Source organism: Mytilus californianus, unplaced genomic scaffold, assembly GCF_021869535.1.
Source record: "Mytilus californianus isolate M0D057914Y unplaced genomic scaffold, xbMytCali1.0.p SCAF_6, whole genome shotgun sequence".
Taxonomy (NCBI): Eukaryota; Metazoa; Mollusca; class Bivalvia; order Mytilida; family Mytilidae; genus Mytilus; species Mytilus californianus.
The window spans coordinates 83423880-83442942 of record NW_026262712.1 but is presented as its reverse complement, the minus strand read 5'-3'; the positions used below and the strand labels follow the sequence as shown (position 1 = coordinate 83442942).

The 19063-nt window shown below is 32.0% G+C and overlaps 2 protein-coding genes across 5 annotated transcripts in view; both read left to right on the top strand.

Annotated features, from left to right (window-relative positions):
- The first annotated feature begins 795 nt into the window (after positions 1-795).
- On the top strand, positions 796-11105 carry LOC127705195 (metal cation symporter ZIP14-like). Of its 2 annotated transcripts, none has more exons than XM_052209510.1 (7): positions 796-1129; positions 4644-4815; positions 6075-6244; positions 6855-6983; positions 8790-9054; positions 9515-9723; positions 10781-11105. In XM_052209510.1, exons 1-7 carry the CDS (start codon positions 890-892, stop codon positions 10928-10930), a joined length of 1335 nt encoding a protein of 444 aa, XP_052065470.1. In that variant the 5' UTR covers positions 796-889; the 3' UTR covers positions 10931-11105. The 2 variants fall into 2 exon arrangements, with proteins under 2 accessions (XP_052065470.1, XP_052065471.1); XM_052209511.1 differs by having other exon boundaries at positions 806-1129; positions 9515-9702.
- A 3805-nt stretch (positions 11106-14910) lies between these two features.
- LOC127705178 (uncharacterized) overlaps positions 14911-19063 on the top strand; it is a 61746-nt gene continuing 57593 nt past the window's right edge. The window contains exon 1 of one of the 3 annotated variants that reach the window (XM_052209427.1): positions 14911-15029. The gene's annotated coding sequence lies outside the window, so the exon portion shown is untranslated. Of the gene's footprint in view, positions 15030-18666; positions 18776-18809; positions 18954-19063 lie in introns of those variants that run through there. The other 2 variants (XM_052209428.1, XM_052209429.1) reach the window with 2 other exon arrangements.

Sequence of the window (19063 nt, the reverse complement as noted above, 5' to 3'; positions counted from 1 at the left end):
TAAGTCAATGGACGGAAAATCAAAATCTGTTTTAATCTGTTCATGTTAGGGGTGTTGACAGAGCTATAAAGTTATATAACTTATTAGGATTTACAGTATGATAGATGGAACGTTGTTTCTAACGGATATGAAAAACTGCTTTATGGATAGTTTATATAAAGTTTGTTTCAATATTATAAACGTGACATAAGTATGGTATTTTGAATGTATACTAGCCCATATGTAGAATAACGGATTTATCGGACGAATCTGTGATCACTTTAATTCAAAATGACCACATAGTCTAATACATAATGGACACCTATAATAATAGGTTATTTCGACGTCATATTTATAGATATTTTTTACATGATGCAGCCAATTGTTTGCACTACTAAAATATTGTTCAATAGACTAATGTCAAATCCCAAAGGAGACTGGGACCTACATATGTTGAAAAGCTTACTATATAAGATCTAAAATCTGATTTCCAACGTTAGCAATTACGGCCATATGCTTTATTATGTACCCTTGCATGAAAAATTGAGATTTTCAGAATTGTCAAATATTTGCTCAATTTCTACCTTATGCATACTACTGACAATCTATACATCTCAGTATCTGATCTGTTTCACTTACAGGACAAAACAACTTAAATACTATCAGAATATCAAATTAATGACGCTGATAAATAGATAATTCACAATTTAAATGTCTATTGTGGGGACTCTTGTACCAAATATTATCTAAAGTAGTCGACGCTTTGTTTACAAATATGATAATGAACATTTAATCTATTGACATGCCATGTCATATATTTTCTTATTCCTAATTCAAACATATACAAATCTTGTAAAATAGCCGGGTAAATAACTGGGTATATTTAATTACAAATACACATTGTGAAAGCATGGTTATTTCGGGAGCATGGATTGTTTTCATTTCTTCCTTCATTGCTGTAGAATCTTATCATCATGACAATTATTCAGTGTCTCTGATAAAAAAATTTAGTTCCGATGGTTCACTTTCCCAACTTCAGTTCCAGGAACTTGCTATTGATTTAACCGCTAACAGACTTCCGGGAACTTATTCTTCAGATTGTGATAACCAGTCTCCGGGTACCAGTTGTAACAGAACTCAAAGTATTCAGGTATTTATATTATATTTTGAAAAGCATAATGGCTGATTCTTTTTGTTAAATGCTTCACTCTTTTTGGTGAACCATGTTGATATATATCATTCCCATGTTTAAATATTCTTCTTAGATTTAACTATTTTCAATACATGCATATTGCACGAGCGATAATTATTGTAGTGTTCTTGGATAATGAAAAGACTTTTCTCGATTGTTTTATATTTGTCATTTCGGGGCTTGTATAGCTTAATATGCGATACGGGTTTTGCTCATTGTTGAAGGCTTTACGGTTTACTATAGTAACTAACGTCTGCGTCATTTGGTCTCCGGTAGAGAGTTGTCTTATTGGAAGTCATACCACATTTTTTATTCTTATATTTTGAATATCATTACAATAGATAAATGAATAAATTAACTTTAACTTTAACTTTTCAAAACATTTACTAAATTTTATCATCGCTACAACTGGACATCATTTGTAAATATAAATCAACCTGCAGACATCTTATACGTTTAGGTATTTCACATCCCATCTTTTATGGTAATATTCTATACAAAGCACAACAATGTCGTCATTCACCCCAAAAGCTAAAAAAAACCTTTAAAAAGACTTATTCAGGAGGGATATAGTTACGATACTGTTGTCAGGTCATTACAGCAGAATGCATTGAGTGTGTATGTAAAGGCAGAGACATGTATACACATATCTATGTCTCTGGTAAAGGTAATATCTTTGGTTAGCTTGCTTGCTAGCTGAACCGTGAAGTCATTATTAGGTCAGGTAAACTACCCTCCTTTAAGAGCAGACTAGTCCGACAGATAACCAATCTATCTGTCTGTAGGCCCCTTCTACTCCGAAAGTAGGGTAGTATACCTGACATAATAATGACTTCTACCTTTACACTCAATACATTCTGCTGTAAATATGGCATTTTTTGGGGGGGGATTAATATTGATTCACTCATAGGGTCTTTGCATCGGAAATAAACACATTTATTCTAAAACCAGTTTTTGGCTTGATACGGGTTATGTTCTTCGTATATTTTATGATGGTATGATCTAAACCCATAACGGGATTGTGCTTGATTTTCATATGATAAAGACATGATCTTTCAATCAGTTTAATAGAGGTCTGGAGCTGGCATGTTAGTAACTGCTAGTAGTCCTTTGATAATCTATGTTGATTATTGTCATTTTGCTTAGTTTCTTCTGGTACCTATTCTAACATCGGACTTGGACTTATTTTAAACTGAATTTTACTGTGCGTAATGATGTGTGTTTGTTTATTCCACATTAGCTAGAGGTATAGGGGGAGTTTTGAGATCTAACAAAACATGTTTAACCCTGCCGCATTTTTGCGCCTGTCCCAAGTCAGGAACCTCTGACCTTTGTTAGTCTTGTATGGTTTTTTTAAATTTTGGTTCATTTATATGTTTCGGAGTTTAGTGTGACGTCCATTTTCGTTGATCTCGTATACATTATTGTTTAGGGGCCAGCTGAAGCCCGCCTCCAGGTGTGGGATTTTCTTGGTGTGTTAAAGACCTATTGTCGGCCTTGGACCTCTTTGACGCATTCCCCGTTTCCATTCTCAATTTCATTTAAAGTCTGGACAAAAATGACGAAGAAACTCATTAAAATCAGTATTTTTAAGGACTTTCTCGTGTAAGTGTCTGACACTATCAAACATATTTTTCTTCAAAGCCAATCAGTATTGTTGATATTAATAAAAGGAAATGTAGAGAACAAGTCAATGAGACAGCAACCCAAGGACAACAATAACAAAAAAGACATCTATAAAACAACCTGAAGTCATTAAAAATATACAGGTTTTCATAAAATTTGACAATTCTTAAAGTTCGTACCTCTATTTCCGAACCTATGAATAATGTACTGTACTTGAATAACCTACATAATATGTGATTTGTTTATGAACTTAATTTCTTTAAATACATGCAATTTTATTATCCTCACTTCACGTCCGATAATAAAAATCAAAGCACCGTCGGTGCTGTGATTCAGCCATTTGTTTAGGTACGGCTGATAGACCGACATTTTTTCTGATCTCATTTTTGATAAAAAAAAAAAAAAATGAGACAACCATCATAACTTTGGATAAGTTATTTTGGCTCAAAATGTTAATTTGTGTTTAAAAAGAGAAGAAACCAAGGGACAATCAAATATCATATGTTTAAAAACAATGTCAGACGACACTTGGATTGAATGTAGAACATTATCATTTTTCATTATTATTTCACTAAAAAATAATCAGTGTTATTTTTCTTTTTAAAGATGAGCCCTTTCAGATCATGAAATTCTCAGTAAAAATGTACTTCTTCTATGGTACTTCTGACATTCAAAGTGATTGAAATTACTGATGGAAAGACTGGAAGAGTTGTGTGCATAATTTCAAATCATTTTCCCAGGTATTGTGGTAAAAAAAACTTGTTATATCACTCTTGCATTCAGAAGGATTATTGTTTTTTTTTCAATTGATATAACAAGCTTGTCTCCCTTTTGTCTCAAAATTGATTAAAGGTCTACTATTGGTGTAAATATTATTGTGTATTTAATTATGTAATACACGAGATACTAACTGTGGTCAATTAAGATTGTCATTAAAGTGGTGGAGATTCCAATTTATACTCCAATCTTTGAGTGAAATTGTTTGTTGATAATGACAGTTGTTTATCATACTGTATTGTATCAGTACTCTTTATTTACCTACGAAAAGAATTGGGGAAAAAGCATTTAAAAAAAGTGTGGGAATCAACTTTGATATCAATACACATCTTGTTCCAAATTCTATTCAATTACTTACACAAGCATAAGATACTGATAAAATATTTTCATAATTCTCATCAACTGCTTAAATTATATATATTACTTTTTCACATTAATTGATAAATAGTAATTCATTATGAATTTTTGATTTACAAAGGAAGTATATGCAAGTGTATATCTAAAATAAAGTAGCCATTCGACATTCTTAAATTAAGGGCAAATAACATGTCAAAAGTTGACAATTAATTATCAAAATGGTGTATAAAGTTTCTGCAAGTCATAAAAACTCATACTTAGTTTCATAATATATCTCCAACTTAGAATTCTGCACATCTCCAAATCCGGGGTGATCACATAGATCCAGCATGGCTGAATAAAAAACTCTCAAAGAGTTCAATTTCATTATCTGTAAAATGAAATAATCATTTACTGACTGTTCTTTTTTTCTGCGTACTATATTTTTATCAGTTAACACCACCATGTATACTAGTGATTTTCCCCCTTGAACATACAAGAAATGAATATGCACACCCATATTTTACCCCTAAAAATGTATGACCAGCCTGAGTACATGTAACACACGAAGTAGTTACTATTGTCTCTTCCTAACCATATTGCACAATTTTGGGCTCGTGAAGTTTTCTCTGGGTCATTGAAATAAAAGCAATTTTAACTTCTATGAATTAAAAAAAAAATGCATGTAACATTGTAATGATATAACATGAAATTTTTCGTACTTTCACTCTAGTGTCTGGGATATGATGATGTTTTTAACTTATATGCCAACAATGGAAAAATGAATGAAACAGCACTGGTTAAAGCCGTGCCTGCACTACTGTACTATACTCAAGAAGAAATTTGTATAAAACCAGATACAGTGATATACCATAAACATCATAAGAAGCCATCTTCTTCACAAGGTTGGTTATTTAAGTTAATTTGAAATTATAGATATGTAATTTTTTCGTTGCGCTTCATTGCTATAAGTATGTGGTGATGTGGTGAATCTTTTGAGTACTATAACCGGAGAGCATGATTCTTATTAGAAAAATCACATCGTCTCCTCCAGGACTCGATCCCGGAACCTCTGTATTCGAAGTCGGCCCTCTAACTGACTGAGCCGAAGAAGTACTTCCTTAGCTCAGCCGCTTGCAACTAGTTAAGTTTCTGCTATTCAAGGGAAGGAATCCTGTCATAGTACTAATCAAAATAACTCTGAAATATGGATCCTATGTTATCATGAACATCTGTATAAGTGTAGGCTCGATCTATGGCAGGGTCAAGTGGACTAATACCGCATCAGATAACGGGGCTTTCAGGGCTGATAATGTTGCCCACTACAAAGTATATGGTTAATATCACATTACACACGTTCATGTCCTAAATAATAGGTGTAATACCACCATTGATTTTCCCCTATTAGTCTTTGTTAAATTTGCACTTTTCAAAAAATTGTGCAGAATTTATCTTTGTTTTAAATAAAGAAATACTTGGCATGAGTAAAGTTTTATCCTGTCCAGTACTATAGACAAAATTTCATATAACATTTCATTGCATATAAGAAAATAACCATCACTGGAAGTTAACCAATCAAATTTTCACCCCTTTTTTCCTGTGTACAACATCAAGTTTCCAAAATATTCTATAGAAACACCAAATAAAAAAATAAGGATGCTTTGAAACACCCAAGATATATGTTTATGACTCATAATTTTTTTACTGCAATGAAATGTAGGATTAATTTCCTACAACTGTTAAATTCAAGGGAATATTTTTCTTCGATCATTTTTCGTATGCAACTGGATGTGACATACTATGCTTTGATGGTATTGCACCTAATATTGAAAGATTGCGTAAATTATACATGAATCAGGCCGTTAATTTTTTCGTTGAATTGTTTCACATTTGTCATTTCGCTTGCTGTGTGGTATGGGTTTTGCTCATCGCACTGTGACCTATATTTGCTTGCTTTTACGTCATTCGGTCTCTGGTGAAGAGTTTCCTCATTGGCAATCATACCACATCTTCTCGTTTTTACATGTTGAAATAATATTTCAACAACATACAAATATATTCATTAGAATTGGGGGTTTTGTAAGATCTTGTTTTCTAAACACAATTGAATTGAAAATTATATATAAACACGAAGACCGTACTTAATATATCATTTCTGTTTTAGCATGGGGTTACGGAATTGGTTTTGTAAGTTCAATTGTTTTAGTATCAAACATTGGAGCCTTTCTTGGACCTTGCATGAAAACTCAGCTCTTCAAAAGAATCTTAATGTTCTGTGTGGCCCTTGCTGTAGGAACTTTAGGTGCAACTGGTCTTCTTGTCCTTACTCCAGAGGTATTGCATTTATATAGTATAAGTATGTAATTGTCAGTACATATCTTATCTTATAAACACCACTGAATACACATAAGAGTTTCACATTTTCTAAAGACATAGAAATGAGATGTACAGTGTATGTTACATGTTGAAAGGAGAAGCTCAATAAGTTTATCTGAAGAAAGGATAAACACAATAAGTGTATCTATAAAAAGGAGAAACACAATTAGTTTACCTGCAGAAAGGAGAAGCACAATTAGTTTACATGTAGAAAGGAGAAGCACAATGTTTACCTGTAGAAAGGCGAATAAGTTTATCCGTAGAAAAGAGAAGCACAATTAGTTTACCTGTAGAAGGAGAAGCACAATTAGGTTTCCTGTAGAAAGGAGAAGCACAAGAAGTTTACCTGTAGAAGAGAAATGAAATATCGAGAAAAATAACGGCATAATTTTAGCTAATAACAAAACGAAAAATAGTTGTGGCAGGCGGCAACCAAACGGCAACCACTGGAAATTGGGAAAGATACATTAAAGTATGGCGTTTCAATGTATTAGAAATAGAATATGCTTAAACAAATTTTTTTTTAATCTTAGAAGATCACCTCTATGCTTTGTTGTTTATTACTTAGGCTTTAGGATTGACAGGAATAGACAGTCCTGTTCCAGACTACAACTGGAAGATGACTACTGTATTAGGAGGAATATACTTTGTGTTTATATGTGAGAGGTTGCTGAAGATGATTTTGAAGGGCAGGAAGGTAAACTCGATACCATTTTTTAACTGGTAAACACAAAGAAGTGTTGTGCTATTGCTCTTGCACTAAAGTATGAATATATTTTAACAACGAATTCCAGATAGAAAAATTTGATATTATTAATATCAGATATATGCTTTTTGTTCGTTCAGTGTTTGATTGGTTGTATGTCCAATTATATTATTGGCTTGTGTTTCATGACGTAAATGTTTTGTAAATATACAAAATACAGTATAAACTTTTCCCGAAAATATGATTCTTCTTGTCTTTTTTCAGTATTTAACTAGACATTTTAACTTTTCTATTGTATTGCAGGAGGTCTTGTATTTGAGTAATTTCCCATTATCATGATATAAATCCTACTGAAATTCCTTTCGTCGAAATAAATTTTTGACAAAAAGGTAAAATAATGAAAAGTAAAAATAACTTAATTTAGTCTTAGATGCATGATTTTTTATATTAGTTGTTAGTGGCTTTGAACTAGCTGTCAGTAACTGCGAGTACTCTCAAATCTGTACTTATTGTCTTTTTGTTGTTTGGATGTACAAGTACCCGGCCACGTCCACTTGTATTTGTAGTATTTGTATTTTTATCCTTCTGATGAGTTAAGCCTCTTTCAACTGATTTTTATAGTTCGTTCTTATGTTGTACTGTTACACCACTGTCCCAGGTTAGGGGGAGGGTTGGGATCCCGCTAACATGTTTAACCCCGCCACATTCTGTATGTATGTGCCTGTCCCAAGTCAGGAGCCTGTAATTCAGTGGTTGTCGTATGTTTATGTGTTACATATTTGTTTTTCGTTCATTTTTTGTATATAAATTAGGCCGTTAGTTTTCTCGTTTGAATTGTTTTACATTGTCATTTCGGGGCCTTTTATAGCTGACTGTGTGGTATGGGCTTCGCTCATTGTTGAAGGCCGTACGGTGACCTATAGTTGTTAATTTCTGTGTCATTTGGTCTCTTGTGGAGAGTTGTCTCATTGGCAATCATACCACATCTTCTTTTTTATAATTATCAGTTTAATAATGATTGCGTTGTATTATACATTTAGTAACTTATTTGCTCTTTACGTGCGAATGGTAAAGTATTCTACTTTTTGTTCCTTTGTAACCATAATATAGAGAACGTTTTCAGTTTTTTGTCAACTCTAGTCATGTTAATAGTAGTTTGGGTCGTCAACCAAAACTCAAAAAGATGGTCGTCAATGATTTATTTTGCTTACGTTTTATAACCTTAACAGGACTTTTTAAACTGAATTTAACACCATATCATATTGCAAGTTACGACAGCAAAATTGGTTGATCGGTGGTTATTTCATATATATTTTTGAAGCTAAACATTTAAGGAGAATTGTGGCCAGGAATTATTCCAATTATTTGCTTTTTACATGCGAATGGTAAAATATTCTACTTTTTGTTCCTTGTAACTATAAGATAGAGAACACGATTTTTCAGTTTTTTGTCAATTTAGCCATGTTAATAGTAGTTAGGGTCGTCAACCAAAACTCAAAAAGATGGTCGTCAATGTTTTATTTTGCTTACGTTTTATAACCTTAACAGGACTTGTTTAACTGAATTCAACACCATATCATATTGCAAGTTACGACAGCAAAATTGGTTGATCGATGGTTATTTCACATATAATTTGGAAGCTTAACATTTAGGGAGAATTGTGGCCAAGAATATTCCAATTGGCCAATTGGTTTCAAGGAAAACGATATTTGAAAAGCTTGCAACAACAGGCGAAGATTTTGAGTCAATATGACACTAACACTATACCAAGGAAGTAATATAATATTTTCTTCGCAGGGAAAAGGAGGAGAAGAAGAAGTCAAGTTAAATAGACAAGATAAATCAAAGAATGGGATTGACTTTGAACATTCTCACGTGGACCCAGAAGATATAGATAACAGTTCTGGTGGTGTGGCAACAGTTGCTTGGATACTGTTGCTAGGTGACTCTATTCATAATTTTGTGGATGGGTTATCTATTGGTGCCGCTTTCACAGAAAATGTATTCACTGGTGTAAGTGTTAGCTTGGCTGTTATTTGCGAAGAGTTACCACACGAATTAGGTAATAAGTTAATTTTCCATTTTAACTCAATGTTATGAATTCTAATATGTAACTTTAAATCACTTGTTATAGGACTTCGAAAAGATAACAAAAAAAAACAGGAATCAATGAGAATACATAAAACGTCTTCCTATATTCACTTCTCCTTTTTTCCATGTGTATGTAAAATTAAATAATGTGACATGTGCCAATTAGCCAGCAACACAACAATACAATAAAGTAAGAAAAACGTTACTGTAGTCTCTTTCGCACATGGATATTTCATCATAAACTTTCTCACCAAAATAAGGTCAATTTTCGGTTAATATCACAAATCCTGATAAATTGTACATTTGCAATCAGATATAATCGGTTACCGTATTCGTAAGTCAAGACATTAACCTCACAGGTGAATTGGTTCTTAAATATTCTGTAAATTCGTGAATAGATATATATATATTTCATTGTATTTATTTTCTAGGAGATATTGCTATTCTATTACATTCTGGATTGACTATGAAGAAGGCGCTGTTCTACAATTTTCTGGCAGCAGTAGTCTGTTATGCAGGCCTGATTGTAGGAATTGTAGTTGGTGAAAATACAGATGCAAATCGGTGGATATTCGCATTTGCTGGTGGATTATTTATTTACATTGCATTAGTTGATATGGTATGTGCATTAGTTGATATGGTATGTGCATTAGTTGATATGGCATGTGCATTAGTTGATATGGTATGTGCAGTTCTTTTTCTTTCTGATATTTGTTGGCAAAGACACGAATATTAAAGATAGGCGATAGTGTTTTCGATTTAATTTATCATATTATGTCGAAGGCAAGGGACATTAATATATGAATCCTGTTAAGTAAACAAATCCTAAAACTTCCTGGGCAAGCACACTACCGTCAGTATAAAATTAGCCTTTTCCTGTCGATTTCATCTCAGCAGTTACAGAGCACAATGTCGAAATCAATGTACGTTGTAGATCAAATATTACAAAGAGGTATATCAAAGTAATCTGTGTCATTTTGAGGTAAATCAAATTGAATAACGAATTTCAAATCGTTAATCTGTAAGTGCATTTAAACTATAATTGTAAAGACATTTTGAAATAACGACTTCCAATTATAGTTTGCCATTTTGAACTTTAAAATCATATTTACACAATATCCTATTGCCAAAATTGTCTCTAATCGAACTGGACGTTGACTCTTTAATGCACTTTGACAAAATGATGTGTTAATATGAACAATTTCAAAGCCTTTGGTTTTACTCGGCCAAAGATCAACCAACAATTTCCCGCACTAGAGGCGAGTACGCTACAACGAATCCACCGAGTCTGTTCCTGCAAAGGACAACGATGATATGTATCGGGGTGATACACTGGATCATAAATTATTTACGTCATTTGTGAAAAAGATATACATTATATAGATGTAAAAAAAATATTACGTTTAAGACGTGGAAACTTTTTTGAAATGAAAATAACACTTAAAGAACATTTAATGTGAGAAAACGTAGCGTTAAGATGAATCAGATATTAAATGATTGAATAATACAAATTCGAGAAAATTCGATGCAACATTGCCTAAAATGGCAATTAGTAATGAAGAATACTCGACGATGGCCTATATCATTAAATTGTGTGAAATATCCTTACAGTTTGCTACAAAATAGTATATATGTATCTTTTTTTTTTCTCTCTTTATTATGCATTTGGTCTATGAATATATTTTTTACTATTGCAGATACCAGAAATGAACGAACAAGCAGCCACATCCCGGAAAAACCAAACAGAGAGTACTTTTCAAATATTCTTATATCAGAATATTGGACTTTTATTGGGTTTTGCCATTATCATTATAATATCGTATTATGGCAAATACATTGACTTGTAAAATTAGTGTGCGTGATGTGTGTGTTTGGGTGATGAAAGAGAGTGGATCACAGTGGAGAGGAAGAAGAGGGAGGAAGAGTTCTTCACTACATTTTTAGTTGTTGAATGTGATCATACATCATGAAAAAATAAACCATTTTCACGAAAGAAAGGACTTAATAAACTTCAATACTTCACCTCCTTATTGTTTTCAATATTTACAACTGAAATTTGACTTCAGCTTTTGTCATTCCCTTAGTATAATCCTGTACTACATATGCTGTCTAAATACATCAAATAATGCGAGCTTATAAGTAACAAAAGCCCCGCTACACGTATGGAATTAATTTTTTTTCTCATTGTTGAAGGCCATACGGTTGCCTATAATTGCTTACATCCACTTCATTTTAACTTTGGTGGATAGTTGTCACATTGGCAATCATATATACTACATCTCCTTATTTTCATATTAAAGATATATTTTGCCCATAATTTTGTAGGTCCTAATTTACCTAGTTGTACTAAAAAATAAGGATGCCAGTCCTTCGGACAAAGTTTACAGATCAGTGGCGATTTTAGGGGGTCGTAGAGGGCATCATATGCCCCACCCTTTTTTTGCTAAAAATCGTTAAAAAAATCGCCATGCCATGCTCAGCTTTTTTTTAAATCATGTTGACAATTACGTCATATCCACTTTCCTTGGACCCTGGATCCGCCCTTTCAGATGGTTTTTGACGATGTAAGGAGAAAAGATAGGATATTGTATATCATTTCATAACACAAAATCACACGCACACGAAAAACCCAAAAATAAAGGAAAAGCGCTTTTGTGTTTATTTTGGGTTTTATGCCTTAAAGCGTTAAGATATATTTCGTTTTTGCTCTTAAGCGTTCCTGCTGCAGTGTCTTTTAACTTTTAAAATATATATAGTTACAAACCACCCGTTGATTAACATTAACTACAGAACAAACAAACAAAAAATGCCACCAAAAACATATGCCCCTTTGAAAAATGTGTTGACTTTATCGTATTTCAGTTTCTTTTTTAATTGTACTGACATACTCGAACAACCGCGTCTTATTTTTTTTATATTCAACAAACAAAAGTAGCAACCACACCTACTGCAACAAGAAAAAATCAGAAATAAAGATATTACAGAAACATACAGAAACCAGGGAAATAAAAAGTTTTTTGAAACGGTAAAATGTTCTTCTTCTCACTAAAACAGTAGTGGTGAGGTGTTTCGAAACGAAAAAAAAATGTCTTCTTCTCGTGCAACGCACGTCGTTATGAGATGGACGATAAAAAAAATATTGTCAAATTCGGTGGCAGTGCATGAACACTAAAGGATACTAGTAATAATTTGTGACACTTGTGATAACGACCAACTAAATTCATGGTGTCATCCTTAAGGATTTAGGGTATCATATTATATATACATACAAAATAAGAAGATGTGGTATGATTGCCAATGAAACCGAACCTTACACCAGAAACCAAATTACTTAGATGTTAGCAACTATAGGACACCGTACGGCCTTCAACAATGAACAAAACCCATATACCGCTTATCAACGATAAAAAGGCCCCGCCATAACAAAATGTTAAACATTGCAAATGAGAAAACCAACTGCCTGATTTATGTACAGGACGACAATCGTCAAACGAAAAACAAATATGATATAAAGCAACAAACGGCAACAACTGAATTACAGGTTCCAGACTTGGGACAGGCAAATACAGAATGAGGCAGGGTTAAACAATTTTGAGGGCGCCCAACCCTTCCATAACCTGGGACATTGGTGACAAAAAGTATAAAGAGTACTCGCAGTTACTGAAAGCTAGTTCCAAGCCAAAAACAACTAATAAAACAAAAAAAGAGACACGTTGTGTTTTTAAAGGATGTCACATGGATATTGACAGAACCATTTGATAAACTCACTTTCTCTCCTTCTTCTTACCCCTTAATCCAACTGATGTAATTTATATAATGGTAGCATACATGTACAAATAACAACGAACAGAATTCATGGCGTCACTCTTAAGGATTTACAAGTACAAGTCTCTCTTTATAAGTCCAGGTTTTAAACAGACAATGATGTGAAAATAAATGAATTGATATGAACTCGAATTATTTGGAATGAGCCCAGGTGCGTCGACCAGTTTTCAAAAGGAAAACTGAATGCATCGCGTTTGTCATATACCTTCAGTTTTCTATCATCATCAATTTCAAAAGATCTAGATATGAAACAAACCTTTTATGTGTCGTAATAATGAGTATCATTAACTTCACTTTTACATGGATATTTTAGATTTAAGAATTACTGGAAAATGGACTATTGAGGTAAAGGACATTACGTCGTATGTACTCAACGTCATTGATCCCAAAAATTACAAAGCCAAAACAATACCCCCCACAAAATGCATCAGTCACTACATGTAAAGTTTCAGTAGCTTTCAGAAGAAAAAAACATGGAAATAGTGTCACCATGGAACCTATAATGTTATTAATTTAATAATTCATTAATTCATTTGTCATTTTTTCAAGCATGTATATTTTGCAAGGGAATACATTCAACACAACGGGAAATATTTTTGATCTATTGATTTAGACGGACAGTTGGAATCTTTATAGTTTTCTGTATAATGCTTTGTTTGTGTTTTCTTCTTTTTCTTTCGATCATAGTGTTGTCTGTTTTTTTCGACTTATGATTTGTTATTATCCCCTTCGTTTGTAAAGTTAAAGTCTGCCCTCCAAATTCGAAAGTTTTACGGACGGCAATTGGAACATTCATGTATATGAGGGTATTTTTGACACAGATACTCGATAACGATCGACTATATTCAAATCACGATGCCGTGAAACGTTCGAAGGGATGTCTACTCGGTATCGGAAGTCGCCATTTTTCTCAATCTTTAGTTTTCTGTATAATGTTTTTATGGAACATTGTTTATCATTTCGTCTTTTTTTTTCGATCATATAAATGTTGTTTGTCTCTCTTTTACTTATGATTTGTTATTATCTCCTCCTTTCATATTTGTAAAGTTTAAGTCATCCTTTCGGAAGGTTTAACAGGTATCGAATAAAACACCTCCTTGCTTTGACCATCCGTAGTCTTCATTTTCTTCGACTTTTGATTTTTCATTGTCCGCTGGGTTCCTTTTGCCTCTTTTTGTATATCTTCTTACATGGACAACATCTGAAGTCTACGATAATCCAAACACGACTGAGCAAGGAGATGTCAGTGTGATTTATCGTTAGTTTTGGCAAAACTTTGATTTAGATATGAAGAAGAGGAAATTGCGCCTTTGCAATTTATATAAGACACAAATCTGTGTCCACACATTTTTCTCTTTATAGATCAGCACCCGATGACATTCGTCGAATATAGATGGAAAATTCTCAGTTTTACTACTCAGGAGAGGATTATGGCTACAAAATATTTTGTTTAGTACATCTTCTGATTTTTAACTGTTGTGTCATCGTCAATCACCGTTGAAGTATTACAAACTTTGTAACTGGTGAATTTCCTTTGTCTACGGAACCGCCAAATCACTGTTAGAAGTTAAAATATGAAAAGTCGATAAAGACCTTTTCTTCAAAGTCAGATTACTTGATATAAAATGTAACTTTCTTTAGTGTACATTTATTATATTGTTCAATTTAGATCAAAGATAATGATAATGTTAAATAAATCATATATTCCTTAAGAAAACATTCTTGTCAGTATTACAGTGCATTTTATTTGATGGAAATTTAATTTTGAAAGAATTAATTTTCATAACAACAAAAATATGATAAGTCAAAAAACAACATAGTTTGGCATTAAAAGACTGTTGATTATGTGCAACATTGTATTAAATTAATAACCTTATGGATATTGATCTTGAAATATTAAATTCCTCGTAAAATCAGTTTCAATGCTTTATTGTTATAAAAATTGTAATTTTGTTATAGAATTTCATTGAACGACCTCATCAATAGGGTTTAATTACTGAATGTTGCCAAATGTTTTGTTTATGGTTAGCAGTATTTATATATACATAAAGGAAACAATATTTCGATGGTTACACAATTCAGCGTTCGAAGTCATTCATCATTCAAGACATCCAGAGGTAGGTCATATTGATTAAAACTATTATATTTATTTTGTTACTACTATGTCTTATTTTTACATTTTACATCTTTCGTTTTTGGGACACATGCTATTGAAACCTAATAAGTAAGTCATACGACTTTTTTTTAGGTTTTTTCAATTAAAATAGCGAATATTTATATTTGTCCATGCAAATGGGGTGCTGACCTATTAAGAATTATATACGAATTTTTTTCTTATTGAAAAAATGATACTTTACTTCAACTTATTAGTTGTATTCAAATGTAAAGTAACTTCAACTTATTAGTTGTATTCAAATGTCAAGTAACTTCAACTTATTAGTTGTATTCAAATGTCAAGTAACTTCAACTTATTAGTTGTATTCAAATGTCAAGTAACTTCAACTTATTAGTTGTATTCAAATGTAATGTAAAGTAACTTCAACTTATTAGTTGTATTCAAATGAAAAATAACTTCAACTTATTAGTTGTATTCAAATGTAAAGTAACTTCAACTTATTAGTTGTATTCAAATGTAAAGTAACTTCAACTTATTAGTTGTATTCAAATGAAAAGTAACTTCAACTAATTAGTTGTATTCATTTGTAAAGTAACTTCAACTTATTAGTTGTATTCATTTGTAAAGTAACTTCAACTTATTAGTTGTATTCAAATGTAAAGTAACTTCAACTTATTAGTTGTATTCATTTGTAAAGTAACTTCAACATATTAGTTGTATTCAAATGAAAAATAACTTCAACTTATTAGTTGTATTCAAATGTAAAGTAACTTCAACTTATTAGTTGTATTCAAATGAAAAGTAACTTCAACTAATTAGTTGTATTCATTTGTAAAGTAACTTCAACTTATTAGTTGTATTCATTTGTAAAGTAACTTCAACTTATTAGTTGTATTCAAATGTAAAGTAACTTCAACTTATTAGTTGTATTCATTTGTAAAGTAACTTCAACATATTAGTTGTATTCAAATGAAAAATAACTTCAACTTATTAGTTGTATTCAAATGTAAAGTAACTTCAACTTATTAGTTGTATTCATTTGTAAAGTAACTTCAACATATTAGTTGTATTCAAATGAAAAATAACTTCAACTTATTAGTTGTATTCAAATGAAAAATAACTTCAACTTATTAGTTGTATTCAAATGTAAAGTAACTTCAACTTATTAGTTGTATTCAAATGTAAAGTAACTTCAACTTATAAGTTGTATTCAAATGTAAAGTAATGCCAAGTATTTTACCACACGATTAATTGTTATTTGCTTTACATAAAGTAAAAATTCAATCCTATATTAAACAAAGACAAGTGAACAAAATACAAAATAGCAGGGTTTGAAAAGGAGATGAACCTGGAAATGAGATGGATAATATTCAGTGTCATTGGAACAGGGGCGTTATTGGTAAGGTCAGATATCCAGTAGACCACCAGTGGGTCTTCTCCGAAGAGGTGTTGCTAGGGAGCTTTATTGTACAGATAGTGTACGTTGGAGTTTATATACTCGATCTCTTTCAAACGCAATTTCAAATTTACACATCACGGACAGCCAAGTGGATTCCCCACATCATCGATCTTATTATTGAATCGGATAGGCACGAAACCAACTAAACTATAACATATTTGCTTATCGTTCATTGTTTATAGCATAACCCGAGTCTTTGCTCCACATTTTGTCATGCCAGGCCCTTTTATAGCTACCAATAAGGTATGGGTTCTACTTAGAATATTGTTGAAAACCGTGCGGTGACCTATAATTGTGTACATCCTCGTCCTCTGGGTGATAGGATTATCATTGACAATTATACCACATCTTTATTTTCATATTATATAAAGAGGACAACTATACTTTGGAGCAGCACGAATACTGCAAAGAGAGGGCACGTAAATACATATTCCTTTTGGATTTATAAATATGCAAGGCAACACTCGTTTATTGTCAACAAAAAAACGTTCGATCTTCCGTCAATATCAAATGCTATCATAGCTCTATTCTACGAGTAGGGATCTAGTTTTATAGGGTGTCAGTCAGTCTTTTTTTCTTACTTTGAGAATTTTGATTAATTTTCATGATTAGCGTCTTATGTATATAATAACCTTTTCAACCATTTTTATTTTATGACTTAGTCTCCAAAGTTCATAGAGTGCATAAAACTGATTTTTTTCGAACAGTACAGGCAAATGAAATGTAAATTTCCATATTGATACGAGAGTCCTTTGTTTCGTATCGTGATTTTCTTCGTGTTATTAAAAACGAAGTCACGACCAGTGTGTTTAAAGTCGTCAATTGTATGACTCTAAGTTTGATCACGATTTTCTTGATTCAGTCACAGAATAGACTGTCTTAGTCGGATTAAATGTAAATGTGACCTAGAAAAATCATTTTTTGGTCATCACATTTCTTTGAAATTTATTTCATCGAAAATATAAAATGATATTTGAATTTTAAATGTGTTAAATAATATGTTACAGTATAATGCGCATTGATCATAGGCTCCTGAAGTAACCAGTTCGCAGTTTTCACATCGTTAGATATAATGAGGATAATCGCATTTCTATGGTATACATATTTTTGGTTTTTGTGTCGTTTGTTTGCTGTCACATTGCTTTATTGGTTGTTGTTTACGTAACGTTCAGTGACACCTATTTCATTCATATTTAGGAAGACTATCAAATTGACTTTATCCAATACCTCCTTTAGTTACTATGCAATAGTTTGTTGTTATCAGTGTTTCGTGCCAGTGTTGTGTGTTAAAAAACCACACGTAATGAATTCATTAAATTCGAGGTCATTTTCTGACCTTTGTCTGAAATAATCACAACAACATGATCAATAGCGTTTATATCAAACGGTTTATATCAAGGGGTCTACATAGAAAAAAAACTTCAACTTTGCCTTGGGGTAGATCGTGTAGGTGGGTTTTATAGAATGAGCAAATTAAACGTTAGATATCAAGTTCAGTACATGACACGTGTTTCTAGAGTGACCTTCACCAGGTTCACCAGGTAGGCTCGGAACCCAAAATTTGGGGCGCCAAAAAAAAATAAGGTCTTTAAGATTTAAATTTCCAACCCCCTCAGGCAATGTTTGCATAGTTATTTTTGGAAAAAAATATTAGGGTCCTTTTGTGTATGTAACTCCTAATGTATAGAAGGGTTGGGTCTAAAAGAAACTTCTACCTCTTAGGTGGTCTCGATGAAAGTAAATTTAGAAAATTTCAGCAAGTTTGATTTTCAATTTTGACACATTCTGAAAGCCATTTCGACCTCATAAAAAATCTAGAACATCATGTTCATAAAAGATTTGATACTTTTATTTTTTATTTATGACTCGATTTAAAGAAATAAACTTTACAAAATTTGATACAGTTTTATTCATTAGAAAGTGGAATTTATTTTGCTAGGTAGATATTACATTTTTTACGACTCTCGTACTTTGACATGAACGTTACGATGTTTAAACATGGTTTATTAATTAATTTAATTAAGGAACAAAATGAAATATCATTATATACATTTTATATACAAATATAAGGAATTTTAAATTCAAACACTTGAATAAACTTATATTATATTAAATCGAAAATACCAAAGAATTCAATAAAAGATGTAATTGAAGGAAACATGTCGGAACAAAACGTCTCGCTTCACAAATTTCAACGGATATTACATGTACCTCTTTATGTATAGAACATTTATGTTTTTTTTACTAATCCATGTTAAATGATATTAAGGAGTGAAAAGTCACCTTTTTGAAGTAAGTTTAATTTTATGTTTAATCCTGTTAGTATAAGAAATTAGCTATTACATATATCTGTTAATTGATATCTTTTATGCAATATACATTTTTGGGATGTATAGAAAGTTAATATGATCAATTACTGTACTGTCTATCATAATTTACCTATACTGGACACACACCTAGATAAATCAGGGTAAGAATTTATACATTTTACAAATGATTTGTTTCGGGTTTTTTTTACGTTTAAAAAATTAACCGTCTTTGTTATTTTATTCGCGTAATCAAACTCTAATCAATCAATCT